Consider the following 19,283-nt stretch of genomic DNA (forward strand, 5'->3'; position numbering starts at 1 on the left):
AAACTATTATGCAACTATTTGGATCCTAGGAAAAAGAAAAAGGCAAGGACATTATTTATTGTATATGGAAATCATTTATTTTTATAACAAGCTTTTCGAAGTAAATGTTATATTCTTAATAGGAATATTTCAGCGCTCAACAGAACATGACATGGAACAAATTAAATTCCTCAACAATTCCCCAGCCCCGAATGCACTTTTGCAAACATTTGCTACTCCAATGAATATATAATTTTTTTTATGTTATAAGCAAACACATAAGTGTTCTCACATACAGTTAATGATTTTGTCATTCAATAGGCATTGTGCATGGACAGAAGAAAGAAAATAAAGAGGCATTTATTGATTATACATTTTTTGGAAAGGTCCTGTTGGACATTGTAAAGGGAGTAATCCTAATAATAAATACATATTTTTATGTTACTCTCCTATGTAAATATTAATCTGCCAGATTTAGATCATTAAACCTCCCTCTCCTTGCACGCTGTAACAAACCCAAGGTGTTCATAATCTACCAAATCACAGCCCTTTCTGCTGGGTGCACATCTATATTCTCAATGACGTATCCTGCATCCCTGAGAGCCTCTCTTATAAACTTCTCATCATATGGCAGGATAAAGAACCTGTGCTGACCAATCGTATAATATGTCATATTTAACCCCCCAAAGAGTAACAGGTGACCCCCAATCTTCAGTAGTGATGTCAATTTTCTTAGGTTGCTCCGGTAAGCTTCCTTGTCTCTGCTAATATGGTTTAGGCACCAAAGGCTGAGCACACAGTCCACTTGTGGCAAGACGGCAGGATCTAGAGGATTGTCTTTAGAAACATCCCATTTTACAACCTGTTTGACGGCTCTTCTAACTTTGTCTTCCTTTACCTGCCATTCCTCTCTGAAATTATAAACAAAATACTATTATTGGTGTCTTAATACATATATATATATATATGTGAAAGTCAAATGATTGACAATAGAGATGTGTTAAGTATGTTGCACATAGTCATACATGCACATGGAAGCCCTTTCACAATGGCAGAATATTCAGTGTAAGGAAATGTGGACCTTTATCTCATTACTAGCTGAAGCATGTGCTGTTTGTATCAGCAGATCTCAGCAATACATGTCCTCCATTATTCCTTTATATGGATCACCTTAACTCCCATACTTCCCATGACACAGACATTGCAGCTTTCTGTAGGAATAACCTGTGTTACTTTAGATCAAGAATGAAAGTGTAAATCATTGGAGTCACTCACAGACTGCTGGTTTTGCAGGAAGTTTAGCATTACAGGGACTATTCCAAGATCATCAAAATAGGGACAAAACCAGTGCAAAAACTGCACCTGATTTATCATAGAAGAAATCCCATTGATAATTGTAGTGCAGTTTCTTGTCCACGTCTCACAGCCTAGAGACTTTTATAAATTACCCTATTTTACACTGTTGCTAGATTTCTTACCACAATATACCCACACAAGTAACAATACAATGAATAACTATAAACCATTATCCACAGTGGGAACTATCTAACTTACAATATAATGTAATTTTTTTTTACTTTACTTTTGTGTTTTCCAATAGATTTTCAGCAGCAAAACCACAAACATCAATCTAAACCACAGAGAAACCCAGAGATTTCCTTTTGCTTTGCACTTTAATTCCGTGGTTAATGCTATAAAGACTGAGACATACAGTATAATAGGCTGGATTATAGGAAGATAAAAGCAAATCTCCTGTGCTCACAGTTCTATGCAGTCTGTAAATACATTGGTGTCCCATCGTAACTTACAATGCGTGTTATAAACATACTGTTTGTATAAATCTAACTGCTGAATAGCACCGGTTATGTGCTCAGTGCTTTACATAGTGAGCAAACAGACACTAGACTATATATAATTATAATTGTGTGTAATTAAAAGTGTGTGTGATACAAGCACTTGGTATAAAATACAAACACTGGGAGAGACTAATCTCTACCTGAAGACTGTATAATGTACATTAAGTGGACACAACAAGCTAATGACACTTAATTAGCTTAATGGGGAATGACCTGGAGAATGGAGCTTATTCTATATGTAAAGGACAGTTAGAACATTTCCGAGCTGCTAAACGAGCTGTTGACAAGATGGGACATGAAGACGGGGAAAGAAGATCACTGGCACATACAGGTGTTATTTGTCTTGTAATAATGTAGTTGGAAATATGTTACCTGTTGCCTTCTAGTTCACAAAGAGCCTTTGCTGCATATGACCAATCAGCAGCTCCTGGATCCTTTTTAAGTAATTTCTCAAATTCCTGGATATTTTGCTCAGTAGTTTCTAGCACAATAATCTCTTTGAAGATATCACTGGCTGATAAGAGCTGGTAAATATTTGGGCCAGCGGAGATATCAATCATTGTGTCTCCTCTCACACGCCCTGCACCAACAGTTAGAAAGAATAAAATACACTTTTATTATATTTAACAAGCATTTATGGTATTGAAAAAAATACTTTCTATTACCCAATACAGTAAAAAAAAAAAAAAACATTTCATGCAGCAGGTAATAAGAATATGAGTATGTATATCTAAATGACACATTATCTGTTTTACATTTTATCTCACTGAAAACAACATATGTTGATAAATATTTCAGGGAAGCAAACGCCTTTTTTACATAATGCACTTTTACCTTTTATTCAGAAAACATGTCTTTATATATAACCCCATTTTTATTTAATTACTTAATGTGAATACACACACTGTGTGTGTGTGTGTGTGTGTTCACACAGCTTTAAAAGCAAAGCATGGGAATCAGATGCAAAGCCAGAAAAACCATTCACAGACATGTTTCAACCTTAATGGATATCATAATTGTGAAGTTGGTTGTACTGCTGGCTTTGCATTTTGAAGACTGTAGGGTTTACCATCACGTTTTAAGTGATAATAAAAGGTGAAATAAAAGGTGACACATGTTGTGCTCATTTGCATGTCATTTCCCAGAATCCCTTGCTGCCGGGGAAGCGCTGTATGCTGGGTGATAATGGGGAAAGGCAGATTTGCAGGCATTGATTCCCTGAATGAACATGCTAGCACTTATCTAGACAAAATTCTGCGGCCTTATGTGACAAGCCTCCCATCCCACACGGAAGATACTACGGATATCTTGAGAAAAATTAATGGTATACAGATCACTAAGAGCACATTCTTGGCATCATAAGATGTAGAATCACTGTATACTAGCATACAGCATCCTGTGGGGTTGGCAGCAGTGTCACATTTTTTAAGGGCTAGGAGTTTGGAACATCAAGAGCATAGTAAATTTATACCAGAACTCTTAGAATTTGTGTTAAAACACAATTATTTTCTGTTTAAAGGTAAATTTTACCACCAGCTACAAGGAACAGCCATGGGCACGACCTGCGCGCCCATATATGCCAATATCTATCTGGGGTGGTGGGAGGAGACTAAAGTTTTCACCCCAGAAATGTATACACACAAACAGCACGTTGAACTGTGGTCGCTCTACATTGACAACGTGCTGTGTCTGTGGAGTGGGACAGTAGAGGAGTTCAATTACTATGTAGAGACTGTGAACGAAAACAATCATAATCTACGACTAACCAGTGAAATTAACCAAGACAGGATATCTTTCCTAGACTTGGAGATTTTCAAAGATGATCAAGGTAGCCTGCAATCTACGGTTCATACAAAGGCCACGGCTACCAACAACCTACTGTTATTCTCGAGCCACCACCCAAAACCACAGATAGAGGGAATTCCCATTGGCCAGTTTCTAAAGGTCAAAAGGAACTGCTTAACAACAGAAGACTTTGAAAAACAGTCAGATGTAATGAGCAAGAGATTCCTAAGCCGGGGTTACAGCAAACACCTGTGTCAATAGGCTTACAAACGTGCAAATAAATCTGACAGGAATGCTTTACTGTATGGTAAAAAGAAAATCAAACAGTGTGAGCCCAGTTCAATTAGAATCATTGGCACATACAGTAAACAATGGAGAGAAGTTAAGCAAGTGATCAACAAGCACTGGCATATTCTCTTGGAGGATGAGATATATTAAAAAGTGCTTCAAAACACTCCCTTAATCACTTATAGACAATCAAGAAATCTGTCAGATTCACTGGTTCACAGACACTATAAGACACCAACAACAGCAACGTGGCTGAATAATACTAGGTTTATAAATCCTAATAAAAGTTTCTAAAATTATAGTAGCACCAAAACATATACAATTAAGAACTTTATTAATTGTAAAACTTGTGGAGTAGTCTACATGGCTACTTGCAAATGCGGCATGATGTATGTTGGCAAAACATCGTGCTAACTACGTCGCCGCATACTAGAACATGCCAGTATCATAAGGAATAGCACTGACAGACCACTAGCGCGACACGTGAACCTCCTACATCAAGGGGACATTTCTTGTGTCCACTTTCAAGGCATTGAGCACATCACACTGGGACTCCATGGGGGGGGGGACCTAGACAATGCCCTATTAAGAAGGGAAGCGAGGTGGATTTTCATGCTGGGGACACAGTCCCCAAATTTATTAAATGAGGATTTTAATTACTCGGCTTTTCTTTAACAAGGAGTGTTTATGACGTGCTTGCAATAGATCATTTCATTAACTATTGCATTAAGTTTCAATTTCATAAGTACATCATGACTGATATACTAATTCAGTTAGAATACAGCAGTCAGTGCCACTTCACTTAAAACTCCTGGATAAATAATGTTTTGATTTAAAGCCTAGAAATAAATGCACATTCTGGACGGGCCCTAATGTGGTAAAGGCTCAGTTTTACAGCATACTTTGTATCAGATAGAAATAAACACATTTAGCATTGTGTAAGTCATTTGCTTTTTAACCTTTTAAAAACCATTGGGTATTAACCCGTTTTTATGTATGGGGGAATCTCTGGCAATAGCGATATACCAGTACACTTACCTGAATGCGGATTGGATATGAGTCCCGCGCTAATTGGCGAGGTAACTCCCACTCGATAGCCTGAATGGTATCACCATGACAATCGCGGGTAATAAGAAGCCGGTTACTGCAGAGAACCTCCCACCCCAAAAGAAGTTCCGGTTTGCAGGAACGAAACGCGCGTCGGGATTGACGCCACTTGCTGGCGTCAGTAGCACGACTGAAATTAACGTTTCAGTCTGAGTAGGCAGTTACTCAAACATCCTCATTTTCACCAGGGCTGATTAGCTAGCTAAATGAAGTTTTGGGCCATACTTGGCAACCACTAGCTGAGACAGGGCAACAGTGTTACCATTATTTGTAACACAACAGTATACTGCCATATACATCAAAGGCAGTACTTTGTGCTAAGGCTGATATTGTCTGCTATGCCAGGTGGACTGAATGTGCATGAGAGCCTGGTCAATTTACTGGCATTATATAACCTGTGAATAAATAGGTAGCTTGTGACTATCAAGCAACCAGGTTTACACGAGTCAGTATTACACTGATTATAGTTTGTCACTTATGAGTGGGGTCTCTCTGAGCTATATGTGTGTCTGCATCTTTACTAACAGGTGCGTCCTAAGATAGCTAATTGAGTTGTGGGCCATACAGGTAACCACTAGTTGAGGCAGCATGCTATTTGAACAACAACCAAGCAGGGGATAGGATAGTACAGCATACTGTACACATCACGGGGTTTGTTTGGTTTATGCCTATGTGTGAACTAAGGAGCATATCTACTCGATAATCAGTTTATGTTGCTTTACCATAATTCCCATAGGAATATCTGAGGTACAGTTATTAACCATTCATATAGACAGCGGGAGCACATCATATGTATTTACAGTGATTGCTCATTACCAGCCACTGGTCATATGGCATACTATACGGTACCATCCATTACATGCATGCACCTTCCATTTACCTGTTAGCCCCTAGTCACAGACACAGGCTCATATGGTTCTATAATGCCATTACATATGTTTAATCACTGCAGCATTGGTGTACCCACCTGAAGTCTGACTTCTAGATAGAGAAAAAAGGTGGAGAGTGACCTCCAATATTCCAATGCTAAACAATCATGTAGAGGTATATAAGCAGATACACAATCACTGTCCAGGTGCAACAAGGAAAGAGGTCTCAATGTAGGTATAAGATAATAACAATGAAGTTATAAGATAAGGGGTGGCTTTGTGGTATAAATGAACCCGTCGTGGGTTAGTTAGCAGATAGGAACTAGAGGTAAATGGTAATCTGACCGCAGAAACACCACCTGTAAGCTCAATAAATGTCCCAAAAATGCTGCCCTTAACCGACTAGTAACCCTGCCACCCCTACAGTAAAGCTGTATATGTGAAAGAACTCCCGTAAACCTGTATGACAAGCGGGTTCACTGGAGACCAGGAAGGCAGGGCGCTCCTGCGCAAGGTTCTAACGGATACCACTACTGCTCTGCTGTCTGGTTTACACACCAACCCCTCAGCCCGCCGATGTAGATGACGTAGGAGCTGCGTCACAGGAACAACCGACTGTGCTTGACTGGGGACACGATAGCAGTGTACTCTGGCATGTCGTTCGTCCTGGGGCCGCGTCCAGAGAGCAAACAGCCGTGCTCTGACTGGGGAACCAGCATGCAGTGCGCCCCGGCGCGTAGATCACCTGGATACCGTCTCTGCTCAATGGAAATGGTCAACACCTGCTAATAGTATGAGACCTCTGTGTGCTCCATTCCAAAATAGTAAATAAAGTAGAAAAAATGAATGGTCACTACTCCCTTGTACCTACACAAGCTTGATAAGTTAAAAAATAAATTTTATTACAAAAAAAGGCTAGACATCATGGTAAAGACCACTCTGACGTGTTTCATCCCTACATTTTTCTGATAGCAGACACGTCTAATATAGAAACAACCAAGATCTGATTGGACAACTTTAAATCAGACTCAGCAGGTAACAATGATCACATTAGAAGCAACTTGTAATCGGTGACACATTAACACTGACTAGTCTGTACAGAAAACGTCAACCATAAATATATACATTGATAATTAAACATATAATAAAAACAAAAACAAAAAAGTTAAAAACAAAGAGCATGATGTCAAGCATAAAAAGTAAATATATAAACAAACAAATAATCATGGAAGCAAGATAAAGGAAAAATTGTCTATTAAAGACAAATTACATAATATAAACAAATATATCAAAAGAAAATTTTGTAAATATATAGTAACTAAGAAAAATATGAAAATATGTATATATTAATGTCAGACATATCATGTATAACGAATGAGTATAAAAGAACATGTCAATATATATATATAATCTAACAATACAGGTACAGTACTCTCCATTCTCTCATTCCTGAAGAAAGTGTTTCAACTCCCAGTCAGAGATGATTCCAAGGGGATGGAGAGTTCTGAGAGTATATATCCAGTACATCTCTTTTTTATTTAACATATTCTCCCTATTACCACCCCTGGGGTGATGGGGTACATGTTCAATAGCAGAAAAGGAGAAATTTCCAATGCCCCCCCTAGGGCATTGCGAGAAATGTCTGCATAGTGGGTGAACCAAATCCTTCTTTTTAATCAAGCGAGTATGTTCAGCTATACGAAGCCTAAGAGGTCTAATAGTGCGGCCGACATATCTGTGGCCACATGCACAAAAAAGGACATACACAATAAAACTTGTGTTACAATTAAGAAAATTCTTAATATAAAACTTTTTAATACCATTCGCATAGGTTAAACATTTTGCAGGTAATGCATACTGACACGTAGAGCAATTAGCACAGCTATAAAAACCCTTTGGTATAGTTGGGATGTTAGGAAGACTTAAGTTAGAGTCATAAAGACTTGGTGAAAGGTGGGAGGCCAAAGTTTTAGCCTTGCGAAAAGTGAATCTAGGTCCACTTTGCAATGAGGTACCAATATCCTCACCCAACAAAAGTGTGTGCCAATGTTTAGATATGATTTTAGAAAGTAATGATGATTGTGAACTATAAGTAGTTATAAAAAATGGACTTTGTGTAGTAGTATATGATGACATTTTTGGTGTTTTAGACCTAAATCCAGTCTTCCGAATAAGAACATCTCTATCTATAGAGTCAGCTTTAACAAAGGCTGCCTGTATGTCCTTTGTAGAATAGCCCCATGCCAACAATCTGTCAAACATTTCCTTTGATCTTGACAGGAAAATATCCTTATTAGAGCAAAGTCTCTTCAATCTCATAAATTGAGATCCAGGAATATTCCTAATCAATGAACGGGGGTGACAACTCCGTGCATTGAGAAGCATATTCCTGGAATATCGGTCTGAATATTCATCTCACTGTCAATGTACAGGGTCAAATCTAAATAATGGATGTGATTAATATTGTGCTCAAATGTGAATTTAATATTATAATCATTGGTGTTTAAATATTGAACAAAAGAAAATAAAGAGTGCTCATCACCGTTCAAAATTAATATCAAATCGTCAATATACCTCTTAAAAAAGACGATATTATGACGAAAATAATTATTAATGTGATAAATAAAATGTGACTCCCAAAAACCCATAAACAAATTGGCGTATGAATATGCAAAACTCATGCCCATAGCGGTGCCCAATTTCTGTAAATAAAAACATGAATCGAATAAAAAAATAATTGTGAGTGAGTAAAAAAAATATTGATTCTTGTAAAAAAGTACAATGTGAAACAGATAAAGTGGATAAATCAAGAAAGTGTCGTGTGGCTTTAAGACCGTGATTGTGATCAATAATAGAATACAGGGAGGTCACATCTAATGTGACCCACCTATATTCCTTATGCCATTTAAGATCCTGTAATTTTAGAATGAGATCCGCTGTATCCCTAATAAAGGAAGGAAGTTGGAAAACCAGGGGCTATAAAAGCTTGTCCACATACCACGATAACCCATCTCCCAAAGATCCAATACTCGCCACCATTGGTCATCCAGGAGGGTCGACCAGCGATTTATGGATCTTTGGGAGATGGTGGAATACCAGAATGATGGGATGTGGACAGTTGAAAAATTCACATTCTTTAAGACTGATAACATTTAGAATTCTCCCAAAGGATAGTAATTCAATCAATTCAGAAGAGTACAGAGATGTAAGATCCTCCTTAAGAACCTGATAAAAGTTGGCATCATGTAACTGCCTCAGTGCTTCTTGTTTATATTGATTAGAGGACAATATCACTAGGGCTCCGCCTTGTCAGCATTCCTGATCACAATGTTAAATTTTTTCTTTATTTGGTCAATTTGTTGTACTTCGGTATAAGTCAAATTACCAGACTTAACATTGGAATATGAAAAACCTTGTGAAAGTAATCTTAGATCTCGTTCAACCAAACGTTCAAATGTGGTAATGGATGGGCCCCTGTTAAAATTGGGGATAAATATGGACTTCTTACGATAAACAGAATCTTCCAACCCAAAGACTTCTAGATAGAAGTATACATATCAACACCTGCAGCCGCGGCCCCTTTTATTCTCCAACATCTCTGAATTTTTCCGGGATTTTTTTCCGAATGCCAGTCACTTCACCGCACTTCACCACGTTCATGCTGCATTCTGACCGCATTTATACAACATTCATAGCCGCGGTTGATGCGCAGTTGATGTGTTTATTAATAATGGTTCGGATTTAATTGGTTGCAATTCTTCACGGCCTTGGGACTGAAGGAAGAAGTTACAATAATGTATCAATTTAGGCTTTTCATATTAAAAAAGTCAAGCACAGTTTCTGGTCTGTTTATTGTACTGAGAGTCCCGCCATGAGTGCACAACTGCAGTCCGTGTTCCAAAAACCCGACAGAACGTACGCTTATTTAATATGGGCTGCGATTAATGCAACGGATAATAAGATGGCAACAGTTGTTCAAATTTATCAGTATTTTATCGAAAACTATGACTTTTACAAATTTTCGCCAGCTCCTCATGTGTGGAAGCGTGCAATAAGGAAAAAGTTAAGTAGCTATCCATGGTTTTTTCGTATTGATCCCGATTTTATTGGAGGTATTGGTGTGTACTGTATCACCGGGTTATTCCAGTATCTATGATCATGCAGACGGCAAAAGGCGAAAGGTCGTGTTAAAACCAACTAAGAAATGACAGTCGCTGGCAAGCAATGAGCCAGCACCAGTGACAACCCTTGCTGTCTGTCCACGCCTGGATACCTGCAGCCTGAGCCGGATTTCGCGTACAGTTTCGAGCAAGCTTGCATGTACCTAAGCGATTTCCAGCCTTATCAGCTGACTACAGTTGTAGTAGTCCCGCTGTCACCTGTCAATGAAGTGTATGATCAAGAATACGGGACTGGCAGTGGCTCGGCGCCAGCTGATTGGGAATGTCTATGGTGAGTAATGTTGCCGTATTTTTTTCTGTTTTTTTTTATTTTTAAAATATCAATATCAGTGCGATTCAAAAGTCAAGCGATTCTCCTGTAAGCAATATCATTGGCTGAGCGGCTTCTACAGTAGATAGCCTTGAAAACCATGCCTGTTTGCGGCCCTCGTGGACTGGAATTGTGCAAGTCTTGTGTACAGTAAGTAAAAACATTTCTTTATTAATACAAGTTAAAACACGCAACATCTCCTTTATTAAAGTACAGAGAGTCAAAACATTTACAAAAACATTTACAAAAACATTTAAAAAAATAAACAACAGTTGAACAGTCACGCAAATGCGATACCCACCAGATTGTCCTTCCAGGGCCGGTGCCTTGTATGGCGCAAAATGCCATTACTGGAGTCTCGAACGCTTTTCATTAAAAGATCTGTAATTGAAAATTAGCGCCGCAATTCCTCCACAATAGTCCTTAAATTTTCAGGAAGCGCCCCTTTTTTGTGATTTCCTTTGTAGTTCACACTGTAGGCCCACCCACAGTACACCAAGTAGGACACGTGGTGCTTAAAAATTAACATGGCATACTTCTGGGGTAAACCAGCACTCATCACCCTATACTTCTCCCTGAGTGCCAGTTGCAGGTCGCGCAGAATGATGTCGGGCACCGTATCGATGCAAGCATATGTAGGTTGGGTTCTGGGAGTGGGTGTTCTTCTGTGAGCGGGTGTGCTTGTGGCGGCGGGCGATAGTATGTTGTCTGGGAGCAAGCTTTCCTCCTGTCTTGGTCACCGTGTTGTCTCCTGGCGTGGTCTTGACGGGGTTGTCATGTTATCCTCCTCATCAGCAAAACAGAAAGTGAATCCCTGCGCTTCTCCCATAGGGATAGCAATCAATGGGGAATATATATATATATATATGTATGGTGTAAATACCTATAAGAAAAAAGGAGACTTTTGGTATACATCCTTTGATTTCCCGAAAAGCATGCGTCACTGGTAGTCATAGGCAACGGAAAAAAACTACAATAAACTTTATTAACAACAACAAAGACTACCAGAACGCGATTGATGATACTGGTCGGTGCTTGGTTAGCAACAGCTAACTGCTGTAGCAGCAGCCGAGCTCTCGCGCTGTGAGGTGACCCAGAGAGAACAGGTCCAGCTTCTCCATGTAAAGAGCATGCAGCTAGTGAAGGAAATGGCCATACAAATGTGCAAAACAGAAAGTGAATCCCTGCGCTTCTCCCATAGGGATAGCAATCAATGGGGAGCCCCTTCTGGGCTTATTTCACATAACACTAGTATGCATTTAGCGTAGGGACCTGCTAAAGAGACTTACCTTGACGTGGTTAGCAGGCTTGGCATTATTTGATCAAAGGATGTATACCAAAAGTCTCCTTTTTTCTTATAGGTATTTACACCATACATATATATATATATATATATATATATATTCCCCATTGATTGCTATCCCTATGGGAGAAGCGCAGGGATTCACTTTCTGTTTTGCACATTTGTATGGCCATTTCCTTCACTAGCTGCATGCTCTTTACATGGAGAAGCGCAGTGATTATATTTGTTTTACATTATTTGTTGGGCCGATTTTAATCCTTTGCAGCACGCTCCTAGAGGGCAACACTACTATGGTGTAATTGAATATATTTAGCCAATCACCTGCAACTGCTTATTGAGCAGTTTGTGGCAGGCCAGCCCCTCCTCTTCTAGGTATATAATCTCCTAGCAAGGTCCCCTTATTCCATTTCACTTACATGTGAGTATCTGTACTGGTATATACCAGTTTTTAATTGCACTAGGTTATACAAGCATATGCTTTGATATTTTAACCCCTTCTGGGCTTATTTCACATAACACTAGTATGCATTTAGCGTAGGGACCTGCTAAAGAGACTTACCTTGACGTGGTTAGCAGGCTTGGCATTATTTGATCAAAGGATGTATACCAAAAGTCTCCTTTTTTCTTATAGGTATTTACACCATACATATATATATATATATTCCCCATTGATTGCTATCCCTATGGGAGAAGCGCAGGGATTCACTTTCTGTTTTGCACATTTGTATGGCCATTTCCTTCACTAGCTGCATGCTTTTTACATGGAGAAGCGCAGTGATTATATTTGTTTTATCCTCCTCATCAGCGGCATACATGTACACAAATTCATCTGGTGGAGGGGTTGCGCTTGGTGTTGGAAGGTGGTTGAAGGTCCCATTCACCACATCCATGCCACCCTCCTGCTCCGGCATCGGGGATACAGGGGCATGAACACAGAGCAAATTATGTATCCCCGCTATGTCAGTCTCTATCTTCTCCATCCGTCGATCCATCTTCTCCATCCATTGATCCATATTTAGCATGGTCTACAGAAGCAGATCTATCTTTACCAGCACAGTAGAGTTCCCGGGGATATCCACACTTAACCCATTCAGCATGCGGTCTAACGAGCTGGTTCTTGTGCATGCCGTGCTATGGACATCTGGGTGGATGGGTGCTACGGAGGATGAGATGGGGGTTCCATGGAGAGAAGCGGCAGCGTTGTCGGAGAAGGATGGAGTAGGTGACCTGTGGATTTCCGGGAGAGGAGAAGCGGCAGCGTCGTCGAACATGGATGGAGAAAGTGACCTGTGGATTACTGGGCAAGAAGCGGCAGAGTCGTTTAAGCGTAATGGAGAAAGTGACCGGTGGATTTCAGGGGCACCAGCGGCAGCGGCGTCGAAAAGCAGTGGCGAAGATGGCCTGTGGGTTTCTGGGAGAGCGGCGGCAGCGTCGTGGACGAGTAGTGGTGAAGAGGGGCTGTAGATTTCCAGGAGAGCGGCAGCAGAGTCGTCGAAGTGTATTGGAGGAAGTGGTCTGTGGGTTCAATGGGTTGGCTGCCATTTGTTTTGCGTTGAGTATACATCACCGTATTTCTTCTTGACATAATAAGGCTTATGTCTATTAAAATCCTTAGACTTTGGGGTCAGCAGAAGGTTTTCTCTATTGGCCTTAGCCTGTCGCTTTGGCCTTGGCGTGGAAACGGCTGCCGCCTTTTGCTTTTTCTGTGTGACAGGCATGGCAGAGGTGAGTGGGTTCCTTCGTCCGTAAAATCGGGGTTGATCCATGGATGCAGATGGCACAATGCAGTATGTGGACAAGGGCAACTTCAGATACAGATCATCGACTGGCAGCCTACGCAAAGTGTGTAACCTTTTATGCATGGCGACGAGGTACAGGTGTTGAAAGTGGGAGTACTCTAATGTGAGTCATTAACGTATATATACACCATCCATTTTGTGGATTCACTGCACATTGAATACACATTGACTAAACATCGAATATACATTCTTGTGTTTGTATTTCTTTCTACTCGCAGCAATGCCTGTTATAAAGATTTCAAAGGATCTCAGCATGAGAATTAAGGAGATGTACACGAGCGGACACCGAATTGCAGATATCCAACGCTGGTTAGCTGCTTCCGGCCTCGTTGTGCCATCAACCACCGTGTGCTATCATGCACACGGAAAAACCAAACAACGCACGATGACACCAACAGTAACTAACGCGTACGTATATTTATATTACTATATAATACAGTATATCTATTATTGTTTATATTGCTGCATATTAATAGAACTATATATTGTGTAGATCTTTCTAATTTTATAGTTATTTTGGAATATTTATATAACTACAGTATATCTATTGTTTATATTGCTGCCTATTAATAGAACTATATATTGTGTAGATCTATCTAATTTTATAGTTTGCAAGAGAGAAAGAGAGGACCCCGCATCCACAAGACATGTAAACACAGCTAAATACCAACACTGGAAAAATCCAAGCTACAATGATGTGTCGGTGGTGCTATAAGGGCAGTATAATAGATTGAGAGAGAGAAAAAGGCCCTAAATAAAGCACTCTAGTATTTGTATCAGTACAAATCACATAAAGTTTATTAAATGTAAATGTAAATGTTTATTAAAAGACACTTTATTGTACCCTAAAAGCAAAGCCCATGCAGACTGTAAAATCCGCTTTATAGGTACTTATAACCGACAATGGTGCCAATTGCGTACTACACTTCAAAATCACTGGCAGATTCTAATGACAGACCCGGATCTCAAAAAAGCCTTAGGCGACAGAATTACAATGAGCAGTCGCAAGTTGCCCAACCTTAGAAACAAACTAGTGACTAGTCATTTTGTCCCTACTATACAAACTACTTTCCTCTCAACAGCTAAGAGAAAAAAGGGTTTCTATAAATGTAAAAATTGTTCTGCCTGTCGGTATATGTATCAGACAGAGGTATTCACTGACTCTTCCAAGAACCATACCTTTAAAATAAGAGACTGTCTGGGATGCAAATCTAAAGGCGTCATTTATTGTGTCATCTGCCCTTGCGGGCTCCCTTATATAGGGATGACAACCCGTGAAGTAAGGTTTAGAATACTTGAACATGTAAGGAACATCAAAAACGCCTCAAAAGACCTTCAGGCGTTTAAGAAAATCACCTCGGTAGCCCGACATTTCTTTGAGGTACAGACTTTAACCTCTTACAAGCATTTGCGATTGAGAGGGTAAGTTTAGGACTCAGAGGAGGCGACTTAGAAAGGGCATTACTACGCAGGGAGTCGAGGTGGATTGTACAGATGGATTCAATGATTCCCAGGGGTCTCAATGACTACCTGGGTTTCGCAATGTTTATATAGGCATTGCACTAACCTGTACTATATCATACTGCCATTATCATCCTCTGAATGTTTTTGATATCCCCTGGCTTCTTAAGTATAAATTTAGTGATGAGAATCTCATACACTTCTTTTTGTCTCCCCTTCCCCAACCCCTGTTTTTATATCCACAGAGTCCTGGGTTTGCATATTACATGGCTGGTTCCCAACTATACACGACTCACATCGCCTCTCCGTTTGGATGTTTCCATAAAGACTTTTGGCTGTTCTGTTCAGCACTGCTCCACACTCTACTTGAACCATTCAAGAAGGACTAATTTCTGATTTATGCATCATCATGACGTTTATCATCTTACGTCTTTATTTGAAGACTAATATCCGGAAGGACACCATCTGGCGTTATTACTGCGAAAAGAAAACCACACACCATGTTTTTTCTTCCAAGCTTGGACGTTCATGTGGGCATTGGATCTTATGTACTTTCACTGATATGTCAATATCATATATACTAATAGTGATTCATTGGGGAACTCTATTGCCCCTTTCCATCATGTATGTGCTATCATACTATACTGGTAGTCCACAGTTTTGTGGAAGATTATTCTTCATTGAATCCCATTTGTGCACAAGCCTATATATTTATTGATGTACAGGTATGGATCATACCTACATGCACTTACCTGTTGATAACAATTGTACAACAATATATCACTCCTATATCATCCCTTAACAGTTATCTTTGGATGTTACATGTCATGCCTTAAGCAATATGTGCTTCATCTATTCTTATGGCTTCCACAGTGATGCGGACCACACAATTGTTTGCCTGGTTGCCCATTTGGGGGCTATATTTGATGAGCTTTTTAATCCTTAGGTTCCCTTTGCACTCTTTATGTACATTGTGCTTACATCAGCTATATCTGTGGGCGCTTTGCGACCGTGGTGAGCAGATATGTGTGCTCTTTTGACTGCTCATTACACTTGCAACCATTATGCAGAGGCGCGCATGCGCGAGACGCGATGCAGGGCTTATTCAGCCTGCCTAATACATGGATACATCAGTTACAGAGCCGCGCATGCGCAGTGAACTGCCCATAGACACTTTCTGCCTCACTAGTGCCCATTACTAAGCTCAGGGCGCCCTACCTTACCAGACGCGACGTTATGACGTCACGGACATGCGCAGTGACATATGGGAGGCCCGTTTTCTGCCCTTAAACACACCATTAATTCATTACATCTGTGGCCCTGAGGTACATTATGTGCTACAGCCTGAGGATAAGCTTTCTGCTACTGCCACATATTGGACTCACCAGGCAGGTAATCATGTAATCACTGACTATTTTGGAGGAGTGTGAGTGCACCCATAATAAGAATCTTTCATTGGCTTATAACCTATGACCATCTCTGACTCTATTAGCCTCACTCTTAGCCTACACCTGTTTGTCCTCTGCATAAACTATGTAATTTTGATTTTTGCCAGGTGATTACACCCACTAGCCCAATTAGTTCCCTTTTTAAACCTGCATGTTACCCTGCTTACATCACCACTCCCAGTAGAAGGCTGTGTGCCGAAACGCGTAGGAGCAGGTCCAGCAGGCAGGATCCCCTGGTTTGTCCGCTCTCTGGGTCACATTACTATGCTCTAACATCCCTCCTTGTTCCCCCTTGAATGTACCGACCACAATGTACCTGACCATAGGTGATGTATCACTCTTTCTAGCTATAGGCTTATATGTGCTTTGCAGGCTTTAATCTGTGTATCTCTGCTGTCACTTAACTGCTACTTTTTGTCGCCTAGACAAACCCTACACTGCAGGGGTTAGTAGGCATATCAGACCTTTTGCAGATGATCACATAGCCCTAGCCGTGACTATTTAGTCTGTTGGGTGTCACACCAGGTAAATTTTGTCAGGTGTTTCAGAATACTATCTGAGTGTATTTTGGGCATCTTCATTGAGGGAGTTGTTTAGCTTTGTAATGAACAGGGGATCCATGCTGTATTTTAAACATTTCTGTGCTTTGTTTTAACCATTTTTGTTCTGTGACAATACATTTAATAAACTTTATGTGATTTGTACTGATACAAATACTAGAGTGCTTTATTTAGGGCCTTTTTCTCTCTCTCAATCTAATTTTATAGTTATTTCGGTATATTTATATAACTACAGTATATCTATTGTGTATATTGCTGCATATTAATAGAACTATATATTGTGTAGATCTATCTCATTGTATACTATTTTTACTGCAAATTATGTGCTGTGCTTGTGGCCTACTGCACTGTAACTTACCGGATTGTTGTTTTTCTGTACATTGTAGGGAGACAACTCTTCTGGTCGACAAAATAAGTGAAGAGAATGATGAGAAGAGTGCATTAAGGGTCAAATACACTCTGCGGCAAAATCACAATCTCACTGTATCCGAGACCAGAATAAAGAAGATGGGACGCAGAATTGGATGGAAATATGGACGTGTGAGGTTAGTACTGGACAGTACAGGAGGTAAAAGTGTTGTTTAAGAAACTGTACTGTACCTCTAAAATTATTTATTCCTTGTCATTACAGAGCGTACCCTATGATAAGGGACGTTAATAAAATGAAGAGAGTGTTCCAGGCCCAGGCATGGATCGACAGTGGAGAAACTTTCCAGGATTGCATTTTCACTGACGAGTCTACTGTTTCGCTGGAGAGATTTACCACCTTTGCATTCCACAAAAAAGGTTGCATATCTATGAAGCCGTGTCCAAAACACCCAGTGAAGATGCATGTGTGGGGTGCCATCTCTAGATGTGGACCAGGATGCATCGTCATCTTTGAAGGTACAGTAAAATGTATGTCACACGCTTTTGCCTTACGCACTGTACTGTACTAGTGTGCAGTTTTTTGAGCACTTTTCTTTTCTTGTTATAAGAATCATGAATAAAGCTTTCTTCCAAGAGAAAATTGTGCCTGAGATTGTGGAATACATCACCCATGAGTTCCCGGATGGTCACCGTTTCTACCAGGACAACGATCCGGAGCACACCGTGTCAACAGCGCATATCCTTGAGCGCGGTATCAACTGGGTGAAGACGCCAGCAGAGTAAGGGGGCTATGCACTAAGCTCTGATAAGTTACTTTTAGACCGCAAAGTGCTCTTCGATCGTGATTTTTGGCTCAACCCGATGCACTAAGCAACGCAAACAGGCACTTTGCGATCTAAAAATGACTTTTTTCAGGAATTTTTTCTAAGTCCAACTTTGCTCGTTCGCAACCCTGTTTGCGTGAAATTCTGCCCTTAAGCGGGATGCACTAAGCAACGCAACCTTAGCAAACGCGAAAGTTGCGTTGATCAGAACACGCCAGGTCAGAGTCGACGCGAAGAAATCTGTACTTAGAAAAAATTCTTGCTTTTTATTTTTGCATGCGCAAAACCCATACAGAAGGCCGGCGGGTGTCCCGACGGAGCCCGGGGGTCGCGCGGGTGTCCCCGGCTGACCCCGCGGGTGTCCGGGGGTCCCCGGCTCAACAAACGGGGGTCCCCGTGGGAGTGCGGGGGTCCCTGCTGGAGTCCGGGGGTCCCCGCGGCTGTCCCGGGTTCCCCGCGGGATTCCTGGGGTACCCGCGTGCCTGCGGTACCAATGTTGCACCTCCAAAAATAATAAACAAGAATTATAACTCAAAACACCCCCCTAACACATACTATACAGTAATGCATGTGGATAATAATGCATTTGGCCATTTTAAATACAAATAAATTACAATAAATACAGTCAAAACATATTACACTTACCTTTTACAGGCACCCACGATGAAGGCCGTCTTCATCCTTATCTTTATTCTGACAATGCCCCTATGGTTCTGCAAAATATGCACAACAATTACTATAGCCAATGTAATGTCCCCTAACCCCTTAATCACCATAGCGGTTATTAACCTCTACAGTCATTAAGGGGTTAACCCACCCTAACCCACCACTCGGGAGGCCTACATACCCTCCCACACTAACCCCCCACCTCGTGAGGCCTAACCACCCTCACCCACTACCCACAAGGGAGGCCTACCCACATACCCTTGGGGCCAATACCCCCTCCCCCCACCCGCAGTACCCACAATAAAAACAATACACAGCCCCACAATAAACATCATTCTATTTATTAAATACATTACCCACCCCCTGTGCCCCCCCATAAATACATGATTTATCCTTTTACATACAGGGTTCATACCCCAGCCCCACGCGAGTCCCCGGCGGGCTGGCGGGTCACCTGACAAAGCACCATGGCCCCAGG

General features: G+C 40.7%; 1 protein-coding gene across 1 annotated transcript in view; it reads right to left on the reverse strand.

Annotated features, from left to right (window-relative positions):
- Window positions 1-511: 511 nt before the first annotated feature.
- The window catches only part of LOC142498035 (nicotinamide N-methyltransferase-like), a 30,032-nt gene continuing 11,260 nt past the window's right edge, over window positions 512-19,283 (reverse strand). Inside the window, exons 3-4 of the mRNA XM_075606544.1 lie at window positions 2,208-2,415; window positions 512-890 (exon numbers count right to left, since the gene is read on the reverse strand). Coding sequence (XP_075462659.1) covers window positions 512-890; window positions 2,208-2,415 — 587 coding nt within the window. The remainder of the gene's footprint in view (window positions 891-2,207; window positions 2,416-19,283) is intronic.

The sequence above is a fragment of the Ascaphus truei genome, chromosome 6 (genome assembly GCF_040206685.1).
Source record: "Ascaphus truei isolate aAscTru1 chromosome 6, aAscTru1.hap1, whole genome shotgun sequence".
Taxonomy (NCBI): domain Eukaryota; kingdom Metazoa; phylum Chordata; class Amphibia; order Anura; family Ascaphidae; genus Ascaphus; species Ascaphus truei.